Source organism: Cetorhinus maximus, chromosome 11 (assembly GCF_964194155.1).
Source record: "Cetorhinus maximus chromosome 11, sCetMax3.hap1.1, whole genome shotgun sequence".
Classification (NCBI taxonomy): domain Eukaryota; kingdom Metazoa; phylum Chordata; class Chondrichthyes; order Lamniformes; family Cetorhinidae; genus Cetorhinus; species Cetorhinus maximus.
Window position 1 is genome coordinate 127,301,811 of NC_135889.1, and position 23,578 is coordinate 127,325,388.

The 23,578-nt window shown below is 49.5% G+C and overlaps 1 protein-coding gene across 1 annotated transcript in view; it reads right to left on the bottom strand.

Moving 5' to 3' along the window:
* LOC144686231 (SPRY domain-containing protein 3-like) overlaps positions 1 to 23,578 on the bottom strand; it is a 1,189,784-nt gene that overhangs the window by 1,060,596 nt on the left and 105,610 nt on the right. The window contains exon 4 of the mRNA XM_078551322.1: positions 20,473 to 20,597. Coding sequence (XP_078407448.1) covers positions 20,473 to 20,597 — 125 coding nt within the window. The remainder of the gene's footprint in view (positions 1 to 20,472; positions 20,598 to 23,578) is intronic.

Consider the following 23,578-nt stretch of genomic DNA (forward strand, 5'->3'; position numbering starts at 1 on the left):
ACATGCCATTCTCTCCCAGTTTGTGTTTTCAAAAGCCAACATTAATGTCAATCATCACAAACATGTATAACTTGACTCATAAGTGGTTCTTGGTATGACAGTGCAGGAAAAGTAACTGTGCTAAGACTGAGCAGGGGGCGGAAGGGGGCAGTGGGGAGTGGGTCAAAGATATTCACGCAGACTGGCGGTGTGAACCAGACAGAATACAGAGAATACAAAACACAGGTCACTTGTAACACCTTCTATACCTAGACACCAGGAAAGCCTTCATTAAACACACGCCTGTAACCCCTTCAATACCGACACACCTGTAACCCATTACAGTCCATGTCCAAATGCAGCAAGACCTGGATAATATCCAGGCTTGGGCTGACAAGTGGCAAGTAACATTCACACCACACAAGTGTCAGGCAATGAGCATCTCCAACAAGAGAGAATCTAACTATCGCCCCTTGACATTCAATGGTATTACCATCACTGAATCCCCACTATCAACATCCTGGGGGTTACCGTTGATCAGAAACTGAACTGGACCAGCCATATAAATACTGTGGCTGCAAGAGCAGGTCAAAAGCTAGGAATCCTGCAGCAAGTAGCTCACCTCCTGACCCCCCAAAGTCTGTCCACCATCTACAAGGCACAAATCAGGAGTGTGATGGAATACTCTCCACTTGCCTGGATGAGTGCAGCTCCCACAACACTCAAGAAGCTCAACACCATCCAGAACAAAGCAGCCGCTTGATTGGCACCAAATGCACAAACATTCACTCCCTCCACCACCGACACACAGTAGCAGCAGTGTGTGTACCATCTACAAGATGCACTGCAGCAATTCACCAAGGCACCTTAGACAGCACCTTCCTACCCATGACCATTACCATCTAGAAGGACAGGGCTGCAGGTAGATGGGAACACCACCACCTGGAAGTTCCCCTCCAAGTCACTCACCATCCTGACTTGGAAATATATCGCCGTTCCTTCACTGTTGCTGGGTCAAAACCCTGGAGCTCCCTCCCTAACAGCACTGTGGGTGTACCTACACCACATGGACTGCAGCAGTTCAAGAAGGCAGCTCACCACCACCTTCTCAAGGGGAATTAGGGATGAGCAAATAAATGCTGGCCCAGCCAGTGACACCCACATCCTGTGAATGAATAAAAAAAGTCCATGTGATGTAGGTACACCCACAGTGCTGTTAGGGAGGGAATTCAAGGATTTTGATCCACTGACAGTGAAGGAACGGTGATATATTTCCAAATCAGGATGGTGAGTGACTTGTAACCCCTTCAATATCGACACGCCTGTAACACCTTCAATACAGATACACCTGTAACACCTTCAATACAGACACACCTGTAACCCCTTCAATACAGATACACCTGTAACCCCTTCAATAGAGACACACCTGTAACCCCTTCAATACAGACACACCTGTAACCCCTTCAATACAGACACACCTGTAACCCCTTCAATACAGATACACCTGTAACCCCTTCAATACAGACACACCTGTAACCCCTTCAATACAGATACACCTGTAACCCCTTCAATACAGATACACCTGTAACCCCTTCAATACAGACACACCTGTAACCCCTTCAATACAGACACACCTGTAACACCTTCAATACAGATACACCTGTAACCCCTTCAATACAGATACACCTGTAACACCTTCAATACAGACACACCTGTAACCCCTTCAATACAGATACACCTGTAACCCCTTCAATACAGACACACCTGTAACCCCTTCAATACAGACACACCTGTAACACCTTCAATACAGATACACCTGTAACACCTTCAATACAGACACACCTGTAACCCCTTCAATACAGATACACCTGTAACCCCTTCAATACAGACACACCTGTAACCCCTTCAATACAGACACACCTGTAACCCCTTCAATACAGACACACCTGTAACACCTTCAATACAGACACACCTGTAACACCTTCAATACAGATACGCCTGTAACCCCTTCAATACAGATACACCTGTAACACCTTCAATACAGACACACCTGTAACCCCTTCAATACAGATACACCTGTAACCCCTTCAATAGAGACACACCTGTAACCCCTTCAATACAGACACACCTGTAACCCCTTCAATACAGATACACCTGTAACCCCTTCAATACAGACACACCTGTAACCCCTTCAATACAGACACACCTGTAACACCTTCAATACAGATACACCTGTAACCCCTTCAATACAGATACACCTGTAACACCTTCAATACAGACACACCTGTAACCCCTTCAATACAGATACACCTGTAACCCCTTCAATACAGACACACCTGTAACCCCTTCAATACAGACACACCTGTAACACCTTCAATACAGATACACCTGTAACACCTTCAATACAGACACACCTGTAACCCCTTCAATACAGATACACCTGTAACCCCTTCAATACAGACACACCTGTAACCCCTTCAATACAGACACACCTGTAACCCCTTCAATACAGACACACCTGTAACACCTTCAATACAGACACACCTGTAACACCTTCAATACAGATACGCCTGTAACCCCTTCAATACAGATACGCCTGTAACACCTTCAATACAGACACGCCTGTAACACCTTCAATAGAGACACACCTGTAACCCCTTCAATACAGATACACCTGTAACCCCTTCAATACAGATACACCTGTAACACCTTCAATAGAGACACACCTGTAACCCCTTCAATACAGATACACCTGTAACCCCTTCAATACAGATACACCTGTAACCCCTTCAATACAGACACACCTGTAACCCCTTCAATACAGATACACCTGTAACCCCTTCAATAGCGACACGCCTGTAACACCTTCAATACAGCTACACCTGTAACCCCTTCAATACAGACACACCTGTAACCCCTTCAATACAGACACACCTGTAACCCCTTCAATACAGACACAACTGGAACCCCTTCAATACAGATACACCTGTAACCCCTTCAATACAGACACACCTGTAACCCCTTCAATACAGATACACCTGTAACCCCTTCAATACAGATACACCTGTAACCCCTTCAATACAGATACACCTGTAACCCCTTCAATACAGACACACCTGTAACCCCTTCAATACAGACACACCTGTAACCCCTTCAATACAGATACACCTGTAACCCCTTCAATACAGACACACCTGTAACTCCTTCAATACAGATACACCTGTAACCCCTTCAATACAGACACGCCTGTAACACCTTCAATACAGATACACCTGTAATCCCTTCAATACAGATACGCCTGTAACCCCTTCAATAGCGACACGCCTGTAACACCTTCAATACAGATACACCTGTAACCCCTTCAATACAGACACACCTGTAACCCCTTCAATAGAGACACACCTGTAACCCCTTCAATACAGATACACCTGTAACCCCTTCAATACAGGCACACCTGTAACCCCTTCAATACAGACACACCTGTAACCCCTTCAATACAGATACACCTGTAACCCCTTCAATACAGACACACCTGTAACCCCTTCAATACAGACACACCTGTAACCCCTTCAATACAGATACACCTGTAACCCCTTCAATACAGACACACCTGTAACCCCTTCAATACAGATACACCTGTAACCCCTTCAATACAGATACACCTGTAACCCCTTCAATACAGACACACCTGTAACCCCTTCAATACAGACACACCTGTAACCCCTTCAATACAGATACACCTGTAACCCCTTCAATACAGATACACCTGTAACACCTTCAATACAGACACACCTGTAACCCCTTCAATACAGACACACCTGTAACCCCTTCAATACAGATACACCTGTAACCCCTTCAATACAGACACACCTGTAACCTCTTCAATACAGACACACCTGTAACCCCTTCAATACAGACACACCTGTAACACCTTCAATACAGACACACCTGTAACCTCTTCAATACAGACACACCTGTAACCCCTTCAATACAGACACACCTGTAACCCCTTCAATACAGACACACCTGTAACCCCTTCAATACAGGCACACCTGTAACCCCTTCAATAGAGACACACCTGTAACCCCTTCAATAGAGACACACCTGTAACCCCTTCAATACAGATACACCTGTAACCCCTTCAATACAGATACACCTGTAACCCCTTCAATACAGATACACCTGTAACCCCTTCAATACAGATACACCTGTAACACCTTCAATACAGACACACCTGTAACCCCTTCAATACAGACACACCTGTAACCCCTTCAATAGCGACACGCCTGTAACACCTTCAATACAGACACACCTGTAACCCCTTCAATACAGACACACCTGTAACCCCTTCAATACAGATACACCTGTAACCCCTTCAATACAGACACACCTGTAACCCCTTCAATACAGACACACCTGTAACCCCTTCAATACAGATACACCTGTAACCCCTTCAATACAGATACACCTGTAACCCCTTCAATACGGATACACCTGTAACACCTTCAATACGGACACACCTGTAACCCCTTCAATACAGATACACCTGTAACCCCTTCAATACAGATACACCTGTAACCCCTTCAATACAGACACACCTGTAACCCCTTCAATACGGATACACCTGTAACACCTTCAATACGGACACACCTGTAACCCCTTCAATACAGATACACCTGTAACCCCTTCAATACAGATACACCTGTAACCCCTTCAATACAGATACACCTGTAACACCTTCAATACAGACACACCTGTAACCCCTTCAATACAGACACACCTGTAACCCCTTCAATACAGACACACCTGTAACTCCTTCAATACAGACACACCTGTAACACCTTCAATACAGACACACCTGTAACCCCTTCAATACAGATACACCTGTAACCCCTTCAATACAGATACACCTGTAACCCCTTCAATACAGACACACCTGTAACCCCTTCAATACAGATACACCTGTAACCCCTTCAATACAGATACACCTGTAACCCCTTCAATACAGACACACCTGTAACCCCTTCAATACAGACACACCTGTAACACCTTCAATACAGATACACCTGTAACCCCTTCAATACAGATACACCTGTAACCCCTTCAACACAGACACACCTGTAACCCCTTCAATACAGACACACCTGTAACCCCTTCAATACAGACACACCTGTAACACCTTCAATACGGACACACCTGTAACCCCTTCAATACGGACACACCTGTAACCCCTTCAATACAGATACACCTGTAACACCTTCAATACAGATACACCTGTAACCCCTTCAATACAGATACACCTGTAACACCTTCAATACAGATACACCTGTAACCCCTTCAATACAGATACACCTGTAACCCCTTCAATACGGACACACCTGTAACCCCTTCAATACAGACACGCCTGTAACCCCTTCAATACAGACACACCTGTAACCCCTTCAATACAGATACACCTGTAACCCCTTCAATACAGACACACCTGTAACCCCTTCAATACAGACACACCTGTAACCCCTTCAATACAGATACGCCTGTAACCCCTTCAATACAGACACACCTGTAACCCCTTCAATACAGACACACCCGTAACCCCTTCAATACAGACACACCTGTAACACCTTCAATACAGGCACACCTGTAACCCCTTCAATACAGATACGCCTGTAACCCCTTCAATACAGATACACCTGTAACCCCTTCAATACAGACACACCTGTAACACCTTCAATACAGGCACACCTGTAACACCTTCAATACAGACACACCTGTAACCCCTTCAATACAGATACACCTGTAACCCCTTCAATACAGACACACCTGTAACCCCTTCAATACAGATACACCTGTAACCCCTTCAATACAGACACACCTGTAACCCCTTCAATACAGACACACCCGTAACCCCTTCAATACAGACACACCTGTAACACCTTCAATACAGGCACACCTGTAACCCCTTCAATACAGACACACCTGTAACCCCTTCAATACAGATACACCTGTAACCCCTTCAATACAGACACACCTGTAACCCCTTCAATACAGATACACCTGTAACCCCTTCAATACAGACACACCTGTAACCCCTTCAATACAGATACACCTGTAACACCTTCAATACAGATACACCTGTAACCCCTTCAATACAGATACACCTGTAACACCTTCAATACAGATACACCTGTAACCCCTTCAATACAGATACACCTGTAACCCCTTCAATACAGACACACCTGTAATCCCTTCAATATTGACTCATTTGTAACCCTAGGAATGAGTGGATTCTGGGCCTGTTGCTGGGGAATCTGGTCTCCAGGGGAACTCTTGGATAAGATTGATCATCACATCATCAAGTTTAGATTAGTCAGGATAAATTGGAACCAAACACTGACAGGAAAGAATTCCGTGAACAATGGGTGAGCTTTATGGAGGATCTGCTTCAGGTACAAGATAAATTTGTGAAAAAGATGAATGGTGTGGAGCTTGAGGAAGCTTTGCTGTCAGGAACCATCTCATCAGTAAGTTGTCTTGTCTTCCCAAGTGTGTTAATGATCATCTGATTGTGCTTAAACATCCCCTGCGCAGCCACAGGCAAGCAACTCTCTCAGTGTGTACGCCCCTACCAAGAACAGCCCTGATGAGGTCAAGGATAAATTTCTGATGACCTCTGCTCTTTGATTGCTCCTGGACTGAAGCCAGACAAGCTGATCATTCTTGGTGACTTCACTGCAAGAATTGGTGCAGATCACCAGGAGTGGGAAGGAGTCATCGGAAAAAACAGGTTTGGCAGTTATAAGAGCAATGGCCTCCTCTTGCTGATGGTGTGTGCTGAGTATGAGCTCTTAATCACCAACACAGTTTTCCAAATCCCTAATCACAACAAGAAGTCTTGGATGCACTCTGATCCTGTGCACTGGCATCTAATCGACAATGTTTTCACCAGGCAGACGGACAGACAGGATGTGCGTGTAATGAAAGCCATGTGCAGCGCTGACTGCAGGACTGACCACTGGCTTATCATTTCAAAACTAAATGTCAGGATCTATCCCTCTTGGTGCCCCCCAGGGAAGGAAGGTCCAGAAGAATCTCATTGTCTCAAGGCTCCAGCTGACAGTTATGAAGAAATCCTGCCTGTGTATGGTGAAAGCGGACACTCACTGCATTGAGGATAACTGAGTGACCTTCACGGGTATACTGCACTCCACTGCTCTAGAGGCGTTTGATTCTTCCTCTCGTAACCACCAAGATTGGTTCAATAAAAACAATGAGATAATCCAGGAACTATTGAAGAAACATCGCCTTCTTTTATTACCATTCTGGGTCTTAGATGTGGTATTTGTGGGTCTGGACTTGCAGATAATGCTGGAGATAAGGCTGCTGGTGAACTCTATCTTGTATTGAACATTATACTAACAATATGTACAATATAGTGTGCAATAAATTACAATATAGACTCAGGACAAGGCTCTACATAGAACTATCATTCTCCATGCTCTATTGTCATGTGATCTTACATCACTGATGATGTAGACCATATATTTGCACATTTAACATTAACCCTTTATACTACACACCTCAATGACAAGTCATCACAATCCAAGCACAGGTGTGCTGGACAAAAAGCCAGACACTGAGGTGCTCACCTGACCTGGCATATCAATCATCCTCACTACACTGAGAAAGCCATCACTGAGTTAGTAGTCATTCTGCTCATGTGGCCAAAATGCCTGACACTCGCTTACCAAAGCGAATCTTCAATGGCGAGCTGGAGTTTGGGGTGTGCTCTCATGGCTGTCAAAGGAAGCTCGATAAGGACACTTTGAAGCTTTACTTAGGAGTTTTGATATTGAGCCTGAGTCCTGGGAGAAGATCACCCAGGATCGCTAGGCCTCGCGCTCCCCAATAAAAATCGCTGCAGCCTTCCAAAGGCAGAGAGAAAATACAAGGAGAGGAAACCCTGAGCCAGCAGCACATCCAAAACTCAATAGTCTGCGCTTTCCTGCCCTGTTTTGCAGCAGAGCCTCCTACGCACTGGTCAGCCCAACAGTCACCCACGTGCCTTCTGGAACCTTACCAAACACCCCAGATGGCGAACATGGCCAGCTTTGCCTCAAAGGATCATCGGCTCCCTCGAATGCTGAATGAGTATCAGATGAAACAAAAACAGAGGGTGTATCTTGCATGTCAGGCAAATTCATCCAGCAAGAACCAGGCCAAGTACAATCAGTCAAGAGGGGCAGTGAAGAGGAAAATAAGACTGGAAAAGGGAGTATATGAGGATAGAGTGGCAGTCCATTTAAAAGGGAACCCCAAAATGTTCCACCAGCATGTAAGTAGTCATCAGCAGTTGCTGTCCCTGTTTGAGGATGACGTTTTATCAGGATGGTGAGTATCTGCCGTGGGCCTTCATGTGACTGACAGGCTGATTCCCAACCCAAAGGTCTTCGGGCATGGAGAGCAGGATTTCCCATGAGGCAGTGGGACCTGGAATGCAGGATTTGCTTCCTTTTCTTTCCTTCTTTGCTGCCGCTCTGCCTCATCATTAAGGAGTTTGAAGATTGATGGACAAGCTGTCGCTGAACCATTGCTAGAAAGGTCCTCCAAGTTATTAATGTCAATGTTGCTGTGCTTCAAGGAGAGTTTCAGAGGGTCTTTGTAGTGCTTTATTTATCCTCCCCTGGAACGTTGGCCATTTGAGAAAACAAGACTGTGGGTAAGATGCTTTTCGGTTATCCAGACACAGTGTCCAGTCCATCGAAACTCATTTTACAGGATCTTTGCCTGAAATAACATCCTGGGGGTTACCATTGACCAGAAGCTGAACTGGACTAGCCATATAAATACCATGGCTACAAGAGCAAATCAGAGGCTAGGGATCCTACGGTGAATAACTCACCTCCTGACTCCCCATAGCCTGTCTACCATCTACAAAGGCACAAGTCAGGAGTGTGATGGAATACTCCCCACTTGCCTGGATGAGCGCAGCTCCCACAACACTCAAGAAACTGGACGCCGCTTGATTGGCACCACACCCACAAACATTCACTCCATCCACTGACGCACAGTAGCAGCAGTGTGTGTACCATCTAGAAGATGCGCTGCAGGAACTCACCAAGACTCCTTAGACAGCACCTTTCAGACCCATGACCACTACCATCTAGAAGGATAAGGGCAGTAGATAGAAGGGAACACCACCATCTGGATGTTCCCCTCCAAGCCACTCACCATCCTGACATGGAAATATATCACCGTTCCTTCACTGTTGCTGGGTCAAAATCCTGGAGCTCTCTCCCTAACAGCACTGTGGGTGTACCTACAACACATGGACTGCAGCGGTTCAAGAAGGCAGCTCAGCACCACCTTTTCAAGGGCACTAGGGATGGGAAATAAATACTGGCCCAGCCAGAGAAGCCCCACATCCTGTGAATGAATAAAACAAAGCTTGTCAAACTGGCTTCAAAACATTAGCATTCGTGTGATGGTCCCACCATTAAATGCAGAAGCTGCAGCAGAGGCATTGCTGATGAAACTTCTCCAACCCTCATGTGTCACTGAGACACAGTCCGGGTCTCACTGCAGTACAGCAGGTGTGGAGAGAGACACAGTCCGGGTCTCACTGCAGTACAGCAGGTGTGGGTATAGACACAGTCCTGGTCTCACTGCAGTACAGCAGGTGTGGAGAGAGACACAGTCCGGGTCTCACTGCAGTACAGCAGGTGTGGAGAGAGACACAGTCCGGGTCTCACTGCAGTACAGCAGGTGTGGAGAGAGACACAGTCCGGGTCTCACTGCAGTACAGCAGGTGTGGGTATAGACACAGTCCAGGTCTCACTGCAGTACAGCAGGTGTGGAGAGAGACACAGTCCGGGTCTCACTGCAGTACAGCAGGTGTGGAGAGAGACACAGTCCAGGTCTCACTGCAGTACAGCAGGTGTGGAGAGAGACATAGTCCGGGTCTCACTGCAGTACAGCAGGTGTGTGGGGAGAGAGACACAGTCCGGGTCTCACTGCAGTACAGCAGGTGTGGAGAGAGACACAGTCCCGGTCTCACTGCAGTACAGCATGTGTGAGGAGAGAGACACAGTCCAGGTCTCACTGCAGTACAGCAGGTGTGGAGAGAGACACAGTCCGGGTCTCACAGCAGTACAGCAGGTGTGGGTATAGACACAGTCCGGGTCTCACTGCAGTACAGCAGGTGTGAGGAGAGAGACACAGTCCGGGTCTCACTGCAGTACAGCAGGTGTGGAGAGAGACACAGTCCGGGTCTCACTGCAGAACAGCAGGTGTGTGGAGAGAGACACAGTCTGGGTCTCACTGCAGTACAGCAGGTGTGTGGAGAGAGACACAGTCCGGGTCTCACTGCAGTACAGCAGGTGTGGAGAGAGACACAGTCCGGGTCTCACTGCAGTACAGCAGGTGTGGAGAGAGACACAGTCCGGGTCTTACTGTAGTACAGCAGGTGTGTGGAGAGAGACACAGTCCGGGTCTCACTGCAGTACAGCAGGTGTGGAGAGAGACACAGTCCGGGTCTCACTGCAGTACAGCAGGTGTGTGGAGAGAGACACAGTCCAGGTCTCACTGCAGTACAGCGGGTGTGTGGAGAGAGACACAGTCCGGGTCTCACTGCAGTACTGCAGGTGTGGAGAGAGACACAGTCCGGGTCTCACTGCAGTACAGCAGGTGTGGAGAGAGACACAGTCCGGGTCTCACTGCAGTACAGCAGGTGTGAGGAGAGAGACACAGTCCGGGTCTCACTGCAGTACAGCAGGTGTGTGGAGAGAGACACAGTCCCGGTCTCACTGCAGTACAGCAGGTGTGAGGAGAGAGAAACAGTCCGGGTCTCACTGCAGTACAGCAGGTGTGGAGAGAGACACAGTCCGGGTCTCACTGCAGTACAGCAGGTGTGAGGAGAGAGACACAGTCCCGGTCTCACTGCAGTACAGCAGGTGTGGAGAGAGACACAGTCCGGGTCTCTCTGCAGTACAGCAGGTGTGTGGAGAGAGACACAGTCCGGGTCTCACTGCAGTACAGCAGGTGTGGAGAGAGACACAGTCCGGGTCTCACTGCAGTACAGCAGGTGTGGGGAGAGAGACACAGTCCGGGTCTCTCTGCAGTACAGCAGGTGTGTGGAGAGAGACACAGTCCGGGTCTCACTGCAGTACAGCAGGTGTGTGGACAGAGACACAGTCCGGGTCTCACTGCAGTACAGCAGGTGTGTGGAGAGAGACACAGTCCCGGTCTCACTGCAGTACAGCAGGTGTGAGGAGAGAGAAACAGTCCGGGTCTCACTGCAGTACAGCAGGTGTGGAGAGAGACACAGTCCGGGTCTCACTGCAGTACAGCAGGTGTGAGGAGAGAGACACAGTCCCGGTCTCACTGCAGTACAGCAGGTGTGGAGAGAGACACAGTCCGGGTCTCTCTGCAGTACAGCAGGTGTGTGGAGAGAGACACAGTCCGGGTCTCACTGCAGTACAGCAGGTGTGGAGAGAGACACAGTCCGGGTCTCACTGCAGTACAGCAGGTGTGGGGAGAGAGACACAGTCCGGGTCTCTCTGCAGTACAGCAGGTGTGTGGAGAGAGACACAGTCCGGGTCTCACTGCAGTACAGCAGGTGTGTGGACAGAGACACAGTCCGGGTCTCACTGCAGTACAGCAGGTGTGTGGACAGAGACACAGTCTGGGTCTCTCTGCAGTACAGCAGGTGTGGAGAGAGACACAGTCTGGGTCTCACTGCAGTACAGCAGGTGTGGAGAGAGACACAGTCCGGGTCTCACTGCAGTACAGCAGGTGTGAGGAGAGAGACACAGTCCGGGTCTCTCTGCAGTACAGCAGGTGTGTAGAGAGAGACACAGTCCGGGTCTCACTGCAGTACAGCAGATGTGGGTATAGACACAGTCCGGGTCTCACTGCAGTACAGCAGGTGTGTGGAGAGAGACACAGTCCGGGTCTCACTGCAGTACAGCAGGTGTGTGGAGAGAGACACAGTCCGGGTCTCATTGCAGTACAGCAGGTGTGTGGAGAGAGACACAGTCCGGGTCTCTCTGCAGTACAGCAGGTGTGGAGAGAGACACAGTCCGGGTCTCACTGCAGTACAGCAGGTGGAGAGAGAGACACGGACCAGTTCTCACTGCAGTACAGCAGGTGTGGGGAGAGCTTGTGGCGGTCTTTGTTGTCAAACACTGGCTGCTGTAGTTTGGAGAAGGTTGGGCTGGTGCAGCTGATCTGGTGTTGGGTCTCTTCATCAATGCTGCTGGGGTATAGCCTGAAATTCAGGTGCAGAGTGGACAATGACATTGCAGGTCATCTGCAAACTGTAGGTTGGGTATAATTATGGTGGTAAGTTTTGTTTTGGCATGTAGTTAAGGAGTTTTCATCGATACAGTATTTACTATTGACACCAGAGAATAGTTAATCTTTGATAAGATGAATAGTCACTGTCAGGTAGGTTGCAATTAGAATAAATAGCAATATGCAAATAGTAAGCAGGGAGTATGAGGCAAGGTGGGTTCTCTAAGGAACAAAGAGGGTGATATCCGCTTAGAGGCGCTGGGCAAAGATACAATAGATAATGGGGAGAATCTTACAATCCACGGGCGAGAGTCCCAATGCAATCTTGCGTGTGAGTAACCTTCAGGTCAGCGGGTGCGCATCGGTGTCAGAGCTGCTCCCGCCGTCAATTAAAAGGCCATTAAAAACACAATTGTTTGCGATTTTATGTAGCTCGTGCGATTTTGCACTCGTTGCACGGGCAGGCGAGCAGCCCACTTTTAACGAAACCTCATCCAAGGGCGGGGTAAAAAGGGTCAGCAGCATTGCCAGTGTAAGGAGTGAGGAGTTTAGGAGATAGTTTGCTGCTGGTTGGTTATTGGTACTTGGCAGCTTCATCTCTGTTCTGAGCTTCATCCTTAGCATTTCCAGGCTTCACTTCAGGACTTGTTGGTGTCTCCTAGGCTCCCGGAGGATTCAGACCGTGTGGACCCTTCCAGGTATCAGACAGCCTTCCCTTACCCTGGGAATGGGGATTGGGGTCTCCGCTGGGGGCACCTCCTCTGAGGAGGGAGAGAGGGGCAGAAGGGAGAGGAGGCCAGGGGTCCCTATTCAGCCTCCAGGGGAGCGACCTGTGGGAGGAGAGGCGCAAGCACAAGGGGCGCAGGGCCAATGGGAAGTCCAAGGAGGAAGGGGCCACAGAAGATGCCACTATCCTGCTGCCCGGGTTTACAGGCGGTGATGCAGCTACCTCAATATATCTGAGGTGCAGTGCCGAAGGAGGCTCCGCCTCTCCAGGGAGACAGTGACCTCCATCTGTCAGAGGATCGGGCCTGAGATCAGCTCCGACTGTGTGGGTGAACACCCCAGGCCAGTGGCGCTGAAGGTCACAGTGGCCATTAACTTCTATGCTTCCTGCTCTTTGCAGGGGTCAGCGGGGGATCTGTGTGGAGTCTCCCAATCCGCTGTCCACAGTTGTGTCAAGCTGGTGACAGACGCTCTGCTCAGGTGGGTAATGACATTTATTCATTTCTGTACGGACGAGGCTAGCCAGGCAGAGCGAGCCAGAGGCTTTGCAACGATTGCTGGGTTCCCCTGCTCCCAGGATGCAATCGACTACACACCTGTGGCCATCAAGGCGCCAGCGGGTGAGCCGGGTGCCTTCATCAACAAGAAGGGATTCCACTCCATGAACATGCAGGTAATATGTGACCACAGGATGCAGATTCTGCAAGTCTGTGCAAGGTATCCAGGCAGCTCCCATGACACTTACATCCTGAGACACTCTCAGGTGCCGAGGCTCTTCAGTGCTCCAGCCCGGCTGGATGGATGGCTGCTGGGTGACAAGGGCTATCCCCTCAAAAGGCTCATGATGCCTCTCCGCCATCCAATATCAGAAGCTGAGCAGCGTTATAATAGGAGCCACGGCTCCACAAGGGCGGTGGTAGAGAGAGCAATAGGTCTTCTCAAGATGCGCATCCGATGCCTGGACCATTCAGGGGGTGCATTCCAATACCCTCTCAGACCGTGTGTCACTGATAGTGTTTGCTGCTGCACTCTCCACAATCTGACACTGGCAAGGGGGGACCCACTGGAGGAAGAGGATCTTGATGCAGCTCCACAGGCCACAGAGGATGGATCCAGTGGTGAGTCAGTAGAGGAGCTGGTGAGGGGAACGCTGAGGGTGTGGAGCCAGACCTTGGGAACCTCCAGGGAGTCAGGGACACCAGGGATGCCTTGATCCAAGGCTCCTTCAGCTAGGCTGCCAAAGATCAGCTTCCCCCTCATACCAGGGCTGCCCCCCCCATCCCGGGTGCCTGAAATGACCCTTTCATTTGACCCCACAGTCCACTCAGTGCCTGTGAAATAAAGTTTAGAGCCACCCATGTCCAGCATTACTCACTGGCCGACCCTACACCAAAAAAAATAACTGAAGCTACTCAGGCCATTGTGACAAAAGCAAAATTTACAACATGTTGATACTCACATCAAATGAACATAAAATATATGCTGCTCAGGGCCACAGCAGTAAACATATTAACAAAACATAAACAAACAGCAGATCACCCGTGCCCAGTCCCTCTTGTGCTCATGGTGCCTTTAATTTACATTTGTGGGCGCTGTGTCTTAGTGCCCCCTCCTCGCTGGCACCGGCATTGTAGACATCCCACTCACTCTGCTGTCCTGTTGGCCTTGATAACCTTGGCATCGTCCTCTGGCCAGTGGAGCCCGTGCTGGCCCTGCCTGGGAGGGAGTGCCCAGCACCATGGCTGGCATCTCCCCAGTCATCGCAGCCTCATCAGATGCCACGGTCACTGGCAGAGGGGCGGAGGAGCTGCTGCCATTATCCAGAGCGCCCGGAGAGGAGCCACAGAGACAACAGGCAGCTCGTGCGCCAATGTGAGGTCGCTCTGGACTTCCCTGCTCACCATTGATAGACTGGCACCTGGCTGGGATACTGGGTGCCTCATCCATCTCCCACACTGACACTGACCACCTGAGGCCATTGCCTGTGTGAGGGCTGCAGGTCCGAGCACAACCCCAGGAACCTCTGATTCTGTCCCTGGAGCTGCCTCTCCATGAGAGTCGTTATTCTCTCAATGGAGGAGACAGTGTGCTCGGCCATGAGGGTCATCGTATTGCTCATGCTCCACATGGACTCCTCCACAACAGAGACCACGGCACGCAGACCCTCATGGATCTCCACCAGATCCTCCCGCACATCCCCCTGGACATCCAGCATCTGCTGCCTAATGGACGACTCCAGAGGCTCATCATCAGCCTTTGACTGATCATCGTCCTGGTCTCCAGCAGCCCTCTGACTGCCGGGGCCCTGGGCACTCTCTGCCTCCGCCTACACCTCCAGCGAGTGTGAAGTATCCTATCCAATGTGCACTGAGATACTAGCCAATGATCTAATGCCCACTGAGGAGCTGGTATCTGCGCTGGTGCCTGGTTCAGACAGTGGGTGTGGCGCAGGTGCAAGTGAAGCCTGGTGGTCCTCCGGTGTGAGGGGTGGGTCTTCGGGGTCCAGAGAGCGAGTGCCTGCTGGAGAATCTAAGGGAGAACAAGGACATGTCATTAGTTACAGTCATCACACTGTCACTGTGCCAGGCACCCTGGTGAGACAATGGAGATCTGCATCATGGTGCCATCGTCTTCCAATGATCAATGGGGACTCCAGGTTCTAGGCTCATATCAATGAGGAGGTTACACTAGAATGGTTACACAATGTGAAACTCTCACCTCTGGGCCCTGTACTCTTAGCTTCATCAGAGACCCCAGTCTCTCCACAACCGGCTGAATGAGATGGTGACGGCTCTCTAGCTCCAATGTGTCCATTCTGTACCTCATCAGAATGAGGAGGTTTGGAGAGCCTCCGCTGTCCGTGACCTCTCGATGTTTTTATGACTCCTCTTCTCCTGAACAGACAGAGGAGCATTGATGAGTCCGCTCTCTACCTGCAGTCCCATTGCAGCCTGGCCAACCCCAGCTGAGGAACACCTCGCAGGGCACATCCGAGTCGTGGCCCTCGAGCTGCAAGACACTCAGTCTCACTCAGGACTCACCCCCTTGGCCAGCTCCGGCGTGATGGACAGTTGGCGCTCAGACTCTAACACCCCTGAGCACCACAGGGGGATGGCCAGACCTTAACACTTCACCACACTGACCCACGCCCACACGGTACTCGAGTGTCTCAGCCTTGCCGAGCACAGCAGGGCGTTGAACCTTTTGCAGCTCTGCACCCATGTGCGCCACACAACGTCATGGCTGCTGACCTCGGCTGTCACCTCTTCCCAGGCATTTTTGGTCAGGTGCAGTGGCCTCCTCCTGCCATCCCTGGACACGAGTGTCCCACCCGACACTGACCTCCTTCACGAGGACCGTATGGCACTGGTCTGAGAAACGGGGGCCGAGTGCCCACTCCGCCTGCCCTCCATCCTGGCATCTTCAGAGCGCTGGTGAGGGCCATTGTCCTGGTCTCCGGACGGCAGGATGATTCTCCCCAGGCAGCCTCCAGGGACCTGCCACTGCCAATTTTACACTCCCCGCTGGGTCGCCACTGGATCCGGTGCCCAACAGACCCCCCGCCCCACCCTGACCCTGACCCCCGACCCCTGACCCTCGCCCCCAACGCCCGCCCTTACCCCGACCCCGCGCTCGCCCCCGAACCCCGACCCCAACCCCCACCCTCGCCCCTGACCCCCGACCCCCGCCCCCGACCCCCGCCTCCGACTCCCGCCCCGACCCCCGCCCCCGCCCCTGACCCCCGACCCCCACCCCCGACCCCCGCCCCAGCCCTGACCCCCGCCCCCAGACCCCTGCCCCGACTCCCGACCCCCACCCCCCGCCCAACCCCCGCCCCCGACCCCCGACCCCCGCCTCCGACCCCCGCCCCCAACCCCCGCCTCCGACTCCCGCCCCCGACCCCCGACCCCCGCCTCCGACCCCCGCCCCCAACCCCCGACCCCGCTGCCTGCTTGGCCTTTCCTGGCCATTTGGAAGACACATTTCAGACTGGACGGGCACTGACCAGCCAGTGTGTGAAACCGCGGCCGGGGGCCTGTTTCCTGACCTCTCCTGGGCCCACCAGCCACACACGCACAACGAGAGTAAATCCTGGCCCATGAGTGCTTTGCATCATTGTTTACTGTCAGTCACAAGGGGACATAAGTTCCAGGTGAGGGGCAGGAGGTTTAGGGGGGATGTGAGGAAAAACTTTTTTACCCAGAGGGTGGTGACGGTCTGGAATGCACTGCCTGGGAGGGTGCATCACCTCACACTTCCCTGTATTCAATTCCATCTGCCACTTGTCTGCCCATTCTGAATGGTTTGTACCCCAGATTGCTGAAGGAAGTATGGGTACAGGTAGAGGAAGGACTTGCCTTAAACTTCCAATCTTTCCTCGATACAGGGGAAGTCTTCTGTTTGTCGTGTTTCTGTACAGCAACTAACTGCCGGGTTCAGGTCTCAACATTTTTACAACGATTCCCTCCAGCTGATGCTATTTTCCAGGTCTGTTCCATCAGCCAGAGTTACACTTTGGCTCCATGCTCCCATCATAATTATTTCTCAATCGGCTGTATTTGTAGTTTGCTGGCCCAGCTACCAATATGATTCAGGCCCTATTGAATGTTACCACATCACTTTGCCCTGCACTGACAAACTGCCACTGTCACTTTGTGACCCTGAGAAATGAGGAACCAAAGCTCCAGTCTCCACTGTCCGGAGCCAGAGCCAAAACCTTCTGACCCAGAAGTGGCTCTGAGCTAATGTCTTGGTCTTTCTTATTTCATAGAACCTTACAGCGCCGAAGGAAACCATTCAGTCATTATGTTTGGGTCAGCTCTTTGAAAGAACTATCTAGTTAGTCCCACCAACCCTTCTTTCTCCCCACAACCTTGTAGATATCATCCCCTCCATTTTATTTTATCCAATTCGCTATTGAAAGTTTCTATTGAATCTGCTTCCACTGCCCTTTCAGGCAGCACCTTCCAGATCACAACAACTTGCTTTGGAAAAAAAAAATGCAGGTCTCCCCCTCTGGCTCTTTTGACATTGACCTTCAATCTGTGTCCCTTTGGTTATTGACTTTTATAAGATGTAGGAGCAGAAGTAGTCCATTCAGCCCATCGAGTCTGCTCCACCATTCAATGAGATCATGGCTGATCTGATAATCCTCAACTCCACTTTCCTGCCTTTTCCCCATAACCCTTGATTCCCTTACTGATTAAAAATCTGTCTATCTCAGCCTTGAATATACTTAACAACCCAGCCTCTACAGTCCTCTGCAGTAATAGATAGGAAAGGGAAAACAGGAGGAGGGGTGGTGATTTTGGTTAAGGAGAGTATTGCAGTTCTGGAGAAAAAGGATGTGTCAGAGGATTCAAGGACAGAATTAATTTGGCTAGAGCTAAGGAATAAGAAGGGTGCAATTACATTGCTGGGTGTAATATACAGACCACCAGCTAGTGGGAAGGATATAGAGGAACAAATCTGCGAGCAAATTATAGAGAGGTGTAAACATCATAGGGTAGTTATAATGGGGGACTTTAATTACCTGTATATAGACTGGGATAGTGTTAGTGTAAGGGGCAGAGAAGGACAAGGGTTCCTAGATTGTGTTCAGGAGAATTTCCTGCGTCCAGTCCAGCAAGAAAGGAGGCACTGCTTGACCTGGTTCTTGGGAATGAGGTGGGCCAAGTAGAGCAAGTGACAGTGGGGGAACACTAAGGGGACAGTGATCATTGTATCATAAGGTTTAGGATGACGTTGGAAAAGGAAATTGGTCAGTCCAGAGTAAGAATAATGAATTGGCACAAAACGGACATCAATGGGGCAAGAATGGAGCTGGGCTGGATAGACTGGAACCAAAGACTGGTGGGATATTTTTCAGGCTGGAGGAATGTGTGCAGTGGAGTTCCCCAGGAGCCGGTATTGCTTTTCCTGATATATGTAAATGATCTAGATCTTGGTGCGCAGGGGGCAATTTCAAAGTTTGCGGACGACACAAAACTTGGGGGAATTGTAAACTGTGAGGAGGACAGTGTAAAACTTCAAAAGGACATTGACACATTGGTGGAGTGGGGAGATAGGTGGCAGATGAAGTTCAATGTGGAGAAGTGTGAGGTGATGCACTTCGGTACAAAGAGCATGGAGAGACAGTATAAAATAAAGGATACTATTCTGAGGGGTGTGCGGAAGCAGAGAGATCTGGGTATATATGTACATAAGTCATTAAAGGTGGCAGGACAGCTAGAGAGAGCTGTTTCTAAATCATACAGTATTCTAGGCTTCATTAATAGGGGCATAAAGTACAAGAGCAGGGAGGTTATGATGAGCTTATATAAGACACTGGTTAGACCTCGGCTGGAGTATTGTGTACAGCTCTGGGCGCCACACTACAGGAAGGATGTGAATGCACTGGAGAGAATGCAGAAGAGGTTTACGAGAATAGTTCTAAGGATGAGGCACTTCAGTTATGAGGAAAGATTGAAGTTGGGACTGTTTTCCTTGGAGAGGAGAAGGCTAAGAGGAGACTTGATAGAAGTTTTCAAAATCACGAGGTGTCTGGACAGAATAAACAGGGAGAAACTGTTCCCGCTCGTAAACGGATCGAGAATCAGAGGGCACAGTTTTAAAATGTTTTGCAAAAGAAGCAAATGTGATGTGAGAAAAAACTTTTTCACACAGCGAGTGGTTCAGATTTGGAATGCATGGCCTGGTGGAGGCAGGCATAATTGAAGCATTCAAGAGGACATTGGATGATTATTTAAATAGAAACAATGTGCAGGGTTATGGGGAAAAGGCAGGAAATTGGCACTAAGTTAAAATGCTCAGGGAGCCAGTGCAGACATGATGGGCCGAATGGCCTCCTTCTGCATCATAACAATTCTGTGATTCTGTAAATTCCACAGCTTCACCATCCTTTGAGACAAGAAATTCCTGCTCATCTCTGTCTTAAATGCACGCCCCCTTACTCTGAGATTATGCCCAATGGTCCTAGACTCTCCCACAAGGGGAAACAACCTCTCAGCATCTACCCTGTCAAGCCCACTAAGAATCTTAAATGTTTCAGTAAGATCAGCTCTCATTTTTCTAAACTCCAATGAGTACAGGGCCAACCTACTCAACCTCTCCTATAAGAAAATCCCTCCATACCCAGGATCAACCTAGTGAACCTTCTCTGGACTGCCTCCAATGCCAGTATTTCTTTCCTTAGATAAGGGGACCAAAACTGTTCACAGTATTCTTACCACTGGAAACAGTTTCTCCTTATTTACTCTATCAAACCCTTTCATTATTTTGAACAACTCAATTGAATCTCCCCTTAACCTTCTCTGCTCTAAGGAGAACAATCCCAGCTTCTCCAGTCTCTCCACATTAACTGAAGCCCCTCATCCCTGGAACCGCTCTGGTGAATCCCCTCTGCTTCTCTCTCGAAGGGCTTGAAGAGCAATAAATCATGGGACCAAAATCAAGACAGGTTAATTGATCACTTACTTTCCATCATCTGCATGATAGGCAGCAGAACAGGAGAGCCATCCTGGCTGCTGGCTGAGGTTATAGTCATAGGGCACAACTCCCACTGCGATGGAGCCTCTCACACCACTGTCCGTGATAAGAACCTGAAGAAGAAAGAGAATGGAGAATGATCAGAGAGAGAAAGAGGCCAGGGAAAATGCATTGAACTCCCAACCATTTCAGAAAAGGCCTTTCAGGCAAGTGACATGAGGGAGAGGCTCCAACGAATGCCAACACATTATGCATTTTTGTTTATTGCTTAATTTTCTTGGCTCTGAAATTCCGTGGGAGTCACATCGATCTCCGGCCACAGTTCCTGCAGCATTCGAGCTGAAGCCAAGGAAAAAAGAATCAAAGATTGCCAACATCGGATTCTGGGATTTCTATCAGTTTCCTGACAAGGTCATTGTGAAAAATCACGGCATTGTCATCGCGGCCCTGTCAAATCCAACTCAGGGTTAGATACAGAGTAAAGCTCCCTCTACACTGTCCCCATCAAACACTCCCAGGACAGGTACAGCACGGGGTTAGATACAGAGTAAAGCTCCCTCTACACCGTCCCCATCAAACATTCCCAGGACAGGTACAACACGGGGTTAGATACAGAGTAAAGCTCCCTCTACACCGTCCCCATCAAACACTCCCAGGACAGGTACAGCACAGGGTTAGATACAGAGTAAAGCTCCCTCTACACCGTCCCCATCAAACACTCCCAGGACAGGTACAGCACGGGGTTAGATACAGAGTAAAGCTCCCTCTACACTGTCCCCATCAAACACTCCCAGGACAGGTACAGCACAGGGTTAGATACAGAGTAAAGCTCCCTCTACACTGTCCCCATCAAACACTCCCAGGACAGGTACAGCATGGGGTTAGATACAGAGTAAAGCTCCCTCTACACTATCCCCATCAAACACTCCCAGGGCAGGTACAGCACGGGGTTAGATACAGAGTAAAACCCCCTATGCTGCCTGGTTACCTGTTATTCTTCCCTCTCTTAGACTCCATCCTGTAACGTACACCAGGGGTAGAATTTTTCATTCTGCAGGCGGGTATGCGCCTGACCTCAATGGGCATAAAATCGCGTCGATGATGTCGGGAAAGCATCCTGGCATCTTTGTGCAGTCGCGCGATGTTTCACTCGGTGGGCGCGCATTGCCATCAGAAGTTCGCCCACCAGCACGTAAGTGGGCAATCGAGCCCACTAATGGCGCGATTATCAGCGATTTTTCATGGCCCGCCCAACCTGATGTTTAACGGACGGGACAATCAGTCAGTCTGGCTTTACAGTTCTGATGAAACCTCATCCAAGTGCGGGATGAAATCTCCGCTAGGAAATAAAATAAAAAGAAATATCCGGTGACAGTGTTTTTATCAGGTTTGCTTCCAGGCGCTGATTGTGCTGCACGGACATTTGTTGCAGCTTTTTTGTGCTTCATGTTATTATTTGCAGGTCTGCAGCTCCTTGAGGCAGCTGTCTGCCTTCAGGGTGCTCTCTCGAAGCACTCACCCGCACCCACAGTGACATCATTGCCCCCCACCACCACCCTCCCGTCTTCACCCCGACCACCCCGGCAGCGCTGAACTTTCCAGTGCACGCTTCACGCAGTCTGGCCGTTAATTGGCCAGCATGAAATCCCGGCTGGGGGCTGATCACAGTTGGGGCTCATTTCCCAGCCACTCCCAGGCCCGCCGATCGCGCGCTCCCGACAAGGGATAAATTCAGGTCCAGGTTTTCTATCGAGATGTAACTATAACTGTCCAGGGATTTGGTGTGACCACCCGGAATACCCGTGCTCAGTTTTGGCCTCCGTATCTAAGGAAGGGTATAGCTGCTTTTGAGAGGCTCCAATGAAGGCTCATTAGATTAATTCCTGGGATGAGCTGTCCAATATGAGGAGAGATTGAATGGAATGGGCCTGTGCTCTCTGATGTTTAGAAAAATGAGAGATCATTCTATTAAAAAGGATAAGATTTTGAGAGCGATTGATTGGATAGAAGCTGAGAGCATTTTTCTCTCAGCTCTGGTGAGGAATTTCGAACACGGAGCTCAGTCCCAGGATTAAGGGTTGGCCATTTCCAACTGAGACACGGAGAAATGTACTCACTCTGAGGGCTGTGAAGCTCCAGAACTCTCCGTCATTGAGAATACATTTAAGAGCTGAGATCCAATGTTTGAGGGGATGTCAGTGAATCGAGGGGTATGGGGAGTGTGTGGAAGTGGACTTGAGGCACACCTGCCATGATGGTAGTGAGTGTCACACTCCCACTCCCATTTGTAATGTTCTTCTGCAATTCACGTGCAAAATCCACTGATATCTAGTTCAGCTCAGAGCAGGGTTAATGTTACCACTCATTAGTCCTCTATTAATGCCAGGTGACTCCAGCCTATAAAAGGTGACTTCATTGAAAGTAAGGCATTCATCCTCCTCTGAAAGTAGCAGACAAGTTGAGAAGGCCTTTAAAACAGAATGCATACAGGATCCTTGGCTTCATTAATCAAGGAGTAGAGTGCGAAAAGCAAGGAAGTTATTGTAAACTCTTTATAAATCACTGGAGTATTGTGTCCAATTCTGGGCACACGCTTTGGGAAAGATGTCAAAATGTTGGAGCGGATCCAAAGATTTACTAGAATAGGTCCAGAGGTGATGGTGCTTGGCGATGTGGAGAGTCTGAGAAACTGGGATTGTTCTCCACAGAGCAGAGAAGGTTAAGGAGAAACTTAACTGAATAAATAAGTAAGGGGTAAACTGCTCCCACCGGCAGAAGGGTGAATAATCAGGGGACTCCGATTTTGGATAATTGGCAAACAAGCCAGAGCGGAGATAAGGAGAAATGTTTTTTTCTCAGTGAGTTGTTGTGATCTGGAATGCACTGCCTGAAAGGGCGGTGGAAGCAGATTCAATAGGATTCAGAAGAGAATTGGATAAATATTTCATAGAATCAAAGAAACTTCCAGAACTGAAGGAGCCATTCGATCCATCGTGCCCGTGCTGTCTCTCTGCGGTTGGTCCCACATTACCAGTTTTTGCCGGTAACCCTGTAAGTTCCTCATTCTCCAGCACATGTTCCATTTTGATGTGCC